The sequence below is a fragment of the Oncorhynchus masou genome, unplaced genomic scaffold (genome assembly GCF_036934945.1).
Source record: "Oncorhynchus masou masou isolate Uvic2021 unplaced genomic scaffold, UVic_Omas_1.1 unplaced_scaffold_1251, whole genome shotgun sequence".
NCBI lineage: Eukaryota > Metazoa > Chordata > Actinopteri > Salmoniformes > Salmonidae > Oncorhynchus > Oncorhynchus masou.
The window spans coordinates 170,001-175,921 of record NW_027002331.1 but is presented as its reverse complement, the minus strand read 5'-3'; the positions used below and the strand labels follow the sequence as shown (position 1 = coordinate 175,921).

At 45.7% G+C, this 5,921-nt stretch overlaps 1 protein-coding gene across 1 annotated transcript in view; it reads right to left on the bottom strand.

Annotated features, from left to right (window-relative positions):
* Positions 1 to 357: 357 nt before the first annotated feature.
* The window catches only part of LOC135530083 (bestrophin-3-like), a 20,136-nt gene continuing 14,572 nt past the window's right edge, over positions 358 to 5,921 (bottom strand). The window contains exons 7-10 of the mRNA XM_064958470.1: positions 4,583 to 4,735; positions 3,806 to 3,886; positions 3,493 to 3,644; positions 358 to 1,015 (exon numbers count right to left, since the gene is read on the bottom strand). Of these exons, the coding sequence (XP_064814542.1) occupies positions 358 to 1,015; positions 3,493 to 3,644; positions 3,806 to 3,886; positions 4,583 to 4,735 (1,044 nt within the window). The remainder of the gene's footprint in view (positions 1,016 to 3,492; positions 3,645 to 3,805; positions 3,887 to 4,582; positions 4,736 to 5,921) is intronic.

The window sequence follows — 5,921 nt, the reverse complement described above, 5'->3', positions numbered from 1 at the left end:
CATGTCAGGGTCGATACTGTAGTCAGAAGAACATTGTCTTCTCCGGTTGTGACTGGTCCTTGTTCTCTGCATGTCACTGGTGTCCTTCTTGTCACTCTCATGACCATTGACTCCAGAATGTCTGTCTCGGGGACTTGCAGTGCCTCAGGAACTGGGCAGGCTCAGCAGGAAAGTGGAGGGCTGTGGGGACTGCATGTCAGGGTCCTCTCCTCATCCCTAGGCCTTGTACTGGATGTCAGGGCAGGCTGCATGCAGGGAGCTCTTTGACCCATGTCTGGAGAACTGAATGACAGCTGACGTCTCTGTGGCTTACTGCACCAGTCTTTGGGGTCGATATTCCAGCTCAACTTCTGCATGTCAGGCCTCGGTTGGGTGCAGCTGTTGCCCTGATTCATGTTCAGGGCCGATAGCCTCCACAATGGGGGACAGATCTACTGGCGTCCCAGGCTTACTTGAGGCCTGCTCATGCCCTGTCTGTTGGGAGAAGGCCTCTATATGATTCAGGGGTTGTGGAGCCCCAGATAACGCCTCACACGTCCCTCCATCACCCCCATAACCACTATCCCCATGATCATCAGAAGAAGCAGGTGGACTTACCACCCACTGAGGCAGGTGTGTGAAGGACGGCGTACGGGGCTCAGTGTCCAGGGAAGAAAGAGTACTGCTAACCTCCCGTAGCGTATCCAGAGGGTGGTTGGGCGAGAGGGGGTTATGGGAGTTAAAGAGGTTGGGTCTGGGGAACAGAGAGTGATCAGGTCCTGGGGGAGCCTGGTCGTCTGATCCAGGGTAGTCATGGGAGTCAGGTCTGAAGGGGAAGAAGGCCTCACTGCTGTGACGTTTGAAGGAGGGCCGAGGAGGGACGAGCTCTGGGGGGTCCTGGACGCTGAGAAGCCTACGCACGTGCCCCAGGACTGACTTTTGACGACCATGACGGAAGTTGTGATTGCTGTTGTGGCTGTCCTGTCTGTGAATGTCCATTTTGTCTGCCTCTCCGAACTGAAAAATGCCCGATAGACTGAAAGATAGAGGATATTACAGTGAATACTTTAGTCTAGATAGTATACAGGTTATGGATATTCGTTAATACGTTAGACTAGATAGTATACAGTTTATGGATATTAGTGAATACTTTAGTCTAGATAGTATACAGGTTATGGATATTACAGTGAATACGTTAGTCTAGATAGTATACAGCTTATGGATATTAGTGAATACGTTAGACTAGATAGTATACAGCTTATGGATATTAGTGAATACATTAGACTAGATAGTATACCGTTTATGGATATTAGTAAATCGTTAGACTAGATGTGTATACAGGTTATGGATATTAGTGAATACATTAGACTAGATAGTATACCGTTTATGGATATTAGTGAATAGGTTAGACTAGATAGTATACAGGTTATGTATATTACAGTGAATACATTAGACTAGATAGTATACAGGTTATGGATATTAGTGAATACGTTAGACTAGATAGTATACAGGTTATGGATATTACAGTGAATACATTAGACTAGATAGTATACAGGTTATGGATATTAGTGAATACGTTAGACTAGATAGTATACCATTTATGGATATTACATTGAAAGTAATGGTTTTGACTAGATAGTATACAGGTTATGGATATTAGTGAAAGTAATGGTTTTGACTAGATAGTATACAGGTTATGGATATTACAGTGAATACATTAGACTAGATAGTATACAGGTTATGGATATTAGTGAATACGTTAGACTAGATAGTATACAGCTTATGGATATTAGTGAATACATTAGACTAGATAGTATACAGTTTATGGATATTAGTGAATAGGTTAGACTAGATAGTATACAGGTTATGGATATTACAGTGAATACATTAGACTAGATAGTATACAGGTTATGGATATTAGTGAATACGTTAGACTAGACAGTATACAGGTTATGGATATTACAGTGAATACTTTAGACTAGATAGTATACAGCTTATGGATATTAGTGAATACGTTAGACAAGATAGTATACCGTTTATGGATATTAGTGAATACATTAGACTAGATAGTATACAGTTTATGGATATTAGTGAATACGTTAGACTAGATAGTATACCGCTTATGGATATTACAGTGAATAGTAATGGTTTTGACTAGATAGTATACAGTTAATGGATATTAGTGAATAAGTTAGACTAGATAGTATACAGGTTATGGATATTAGTGAATACGTTAGACTAGATAGTATACAGCTTGTGGATATTAGTGAATACGTTAGACTAGATAGTATACAGCTTGTGGATATTAGTGAATATGTTAGACTAGATAGTATACAGCTTGTGGATATTAGTGAATACGTTAGACTAGATGGTATACAGGTTATGGATATTAGTGAATACGTTAGACTAGATAGTTTTCAGCTTGTCGATATTAGAATAGTAATTGTAATTGTGGATATTAGTAATAGTAATAGTGGATTTTAGAATAGTAATTATTGAATAGTAATGGTTTTGACGAGATAGTATACAGTTTATGGATATTACAGTGAATACATTAGACTAAATAGTATACAGTTTATGGATATTAGTGAATACGTTAGACTAGATGGTATACAGTTTATGGATATTAGTGAATAGTAATGGTTTTGACTAGATAGTATACATCTAGTAATTAGAATTGACCAGAATTGACTTTTAGTAGCAGGTTAGGAGAATTAGGTTAAGGTTAGGATAAAAACAATGTGATTTTGAAGGTATGGCAACACGAGACTAGATGGTATACAGTTTATGGAAACCAGTTGACACATAAGCTGTATCCTCTCTAGCCATGCCCTCTTGTCCATCTTCTCTCAGACAGATATCTAGCTGAGGAGAGATGGGAGTTTTTAAAAACACGTGCCCTTGCATACGTAGGACTTGAGTATACATTTGTGTGTGTGTGCGTGCGTGCATGTGTGCGTGCGTGTGTGCGTGTGTCAGACAGTGTATGTAGCTGAGGAGCGTGCGTGTTTGTACAAGTGCCGTGTGTGTGTGTGTGTGTGTGCATTTGCGGACGTGTGCGTGTTTGTACAAGCAGTGTCGTGCGTGTGTGTGTGTGTGTGTGCGTGCATGTTTGTACAAGCAGCCGTGTGTGTGCGTGTGTGCGTGCGTGTTTGTACAAGCAGCCATGTGTGTGTGTGTGTGCGTGCGCGGACGCGTGCGTGCGTGCGTGTGTTTGTACAAGCAGTCGTGTGTGTGTGCGTGTGTGTGTGCGTGTGCGTGCGTGTCCGTGTGTGTGCGTGTGTTTGTACAAGCAGCCGTGTGTGTATGTGTGTGTGTGTGCGTGCGTGTCCGTGCGTGTCCGTGCGTGTCCGTGTGTGTCCGTGTGCGTGCGTGTCCGTGCGTGTCCGTGCGTGTCCGTGCGTGTGTGTGTGTGTGTGTGTGTGTGTGCGCGCGCGCGTGCGTGCATGCGTGTGTGTGTGCGTGCGTGTCCGTGCGTGTCCGTGTGTGCATGCCGTGTTGTCATGTCCTCACTCCAGCTCTCTGGTGGATCCGAGGAAGGAGGGGATGCAGTAGTCGGCAGCAGCCAGGGTGTAGGGAGGCAGAGCCTCAGAGTCGTTCCAGTAAATGTCTTTAGTCATCGGAGGGGAGTTCATGTGCATCTCGTCCACCGCGATCAACGACACCTGAGACAACACAGGTATTGACTGAATGATCGATTGGCACAAATGACAGATCAATCAATAACATCGGCTTGGAAAAGACATGAAAACTAGTCTGGGTTTTACTGTAAGGCATTTTGCAACACATGTTTGGTTAATTGATTGATTGATTGATTGGAAGTAACCTGCAGATTTCTGTCGATACACCAGTTCGCCTCGAAGTCGTCATCATCCTCCCCAAATGGATTAATGAGCTGCTCAGCAACCTGAAGGAGAAGGACCTCTCACATCACTGCTCATTATCCCACACAAATGTCTTGATACGGAAGTGATATCAAACAACAGGCAGTCATGTGACATCAGGGATTTACAACATTGGTTGAGAAATGAAATCCCACAAGGCATAGATAATCTTACTGTCAACAGAAGTTGGGTTCCATACTTCCCCTACTGACAAATCCCCATTTCTGTGTGTGTGTGCGTGTCATACCTTGAGCCAGCTGGTGTGTGTCAGTCAGTCAGTCAGTCAGTCATTCCTTGAGCCAGCTGGTGTGTGTCAGTCAGTCAGTCAGGCATACCTTGAGCCAGCTGGTGTGTGTCAGTCAGTCAGTCAGTCAGTCATTCCTTGAGCCAGCTGGTGTGTGTCAGTCAGTCAGTCAGTCAGTCAGTCATACCTTGAGCCAGCTGGTGTGTGTCAGTCAGTCAGTCAGTCAGGCATACCTTGAGCCAGCTGGTGTGTGTGAGTCAGTCAGTCAGTCAGTCAGTCAGTCAGGCATACCTTGAGCCAGCTGGTGTGTGTCAGTCAGTCAGTCAGTCAGTCATACCTTGAGCCAGCTGGTGTGTGTCAGTCAGTCAGTCAGTCAGTCCTTGAGCCAGCTGGTGTGTGTCAGTCAGTCAGTCAGTCAGGCATACCTTGAGCCAGCTGGTGTGTGTCAGTCAGTCAGTCAGTCAGTCAGTCATACCTTGAGCCAGCCAGAGTAGAAGAAGAACTGTAGCATAGTGAAGATGGGAACGTAAAAGTCCTGGTCATGACCTGGGTAACCCTGAGCTGGGTCCAAGAACTGTCTTCCAATAATACAGGCAAAGATGAAGGTGTAGACGGCCAGGGTTACTACCTGGAGAGGGGAGAGAGGGAGGGGAGGAGAGATGGGGAGGAGAGAGGGAGAGGGGGAGGAGGAGGGGGAGAGAAGGGGGAAGGGAGAGGAGAGAGGGGGAGAGAAAGGGGGAAGGAGAGGGGAGAGATGGGGAGAGAGACGGGGGAGGGGGAGGGAGAGAGAGGGGGGGGGAGGAGAGAGAGAGAAATGGGGAGGGGGAGAGAGAGAGGGGGAGGAGGGGGAGGGAGAGATGGGGAGAGGATGGGGGAGGGAGAGGAGATAGAGGGGGAGGGGGAGGAGATAGAGGGGAGAGGGAGAGAAGAGAAATGGGGAGGGGAGGGGAGAGAGAGAGAAAGGGGGAGAGAAGGGGGATGGAGAGATGGGGAGAGAGATGGGGGAGGGAGAGGGAGGAGGGGGAGGGAGAGAAGAGAAATGGGGAGAGAAGAGAGAGGGGAGAAGGGGGAGAGGGAGAGAGGAGAGAGGGGGAGAGAAAGGGGGAGGGAGAGAGGAGATGGAGAGAGAGACGGGGAAGGGAGAGAAGAGAAATGGGGAGAGAAAGGGGGGAGAGAAGAGAGAGGGAGAGGGAGAGAGAAATGGGGAGAGAGAGGGGAGGGAGAGAAGAGAAATGGGGAGAGAGGGGGGAGGGAGAGAAGAGAGAGGGAAGGAAGGAGAGTTGGAGAGACAAATAGAGAACATGGTTCCACAGGTTGTCTTTGTAGCTATTTACAAGTACACAATGTCAATAAACACCATGTCAATAAATACCATGTCAATAAACACCATGTCAATAAACACAATGTAAATAAACACAATGTAAATAAACACAATGTGAATAAACACCATGTCAATAAACACAATGTTAATGAACACAATGTCAATAAACACAATGTAAATAAACACAATGTCAACGAACAGGATTTGTTTGACATGTGACCATGTGAGTATTTCCATTGTTGGCTGAGGAACTTCATGGCCAAGTCATTCCACTGACGTGATTTACTGTCTGAGATTACAGAGCCTCTGAAAAGTGATCCCAGTCACGTCCAGGGTTTCATTTCATTCACAGTGCTACTGCCTGAACAGCAACAAATCAGTCTACAAACGTCACATGAAACTTTACTTTAAAACATTTAGTTTGACGGGGACCTTTAGTCAACATTACTGCAAAAGCTCATTTTCAACTGCAGTCCCTGAGCAGGTCATTGTC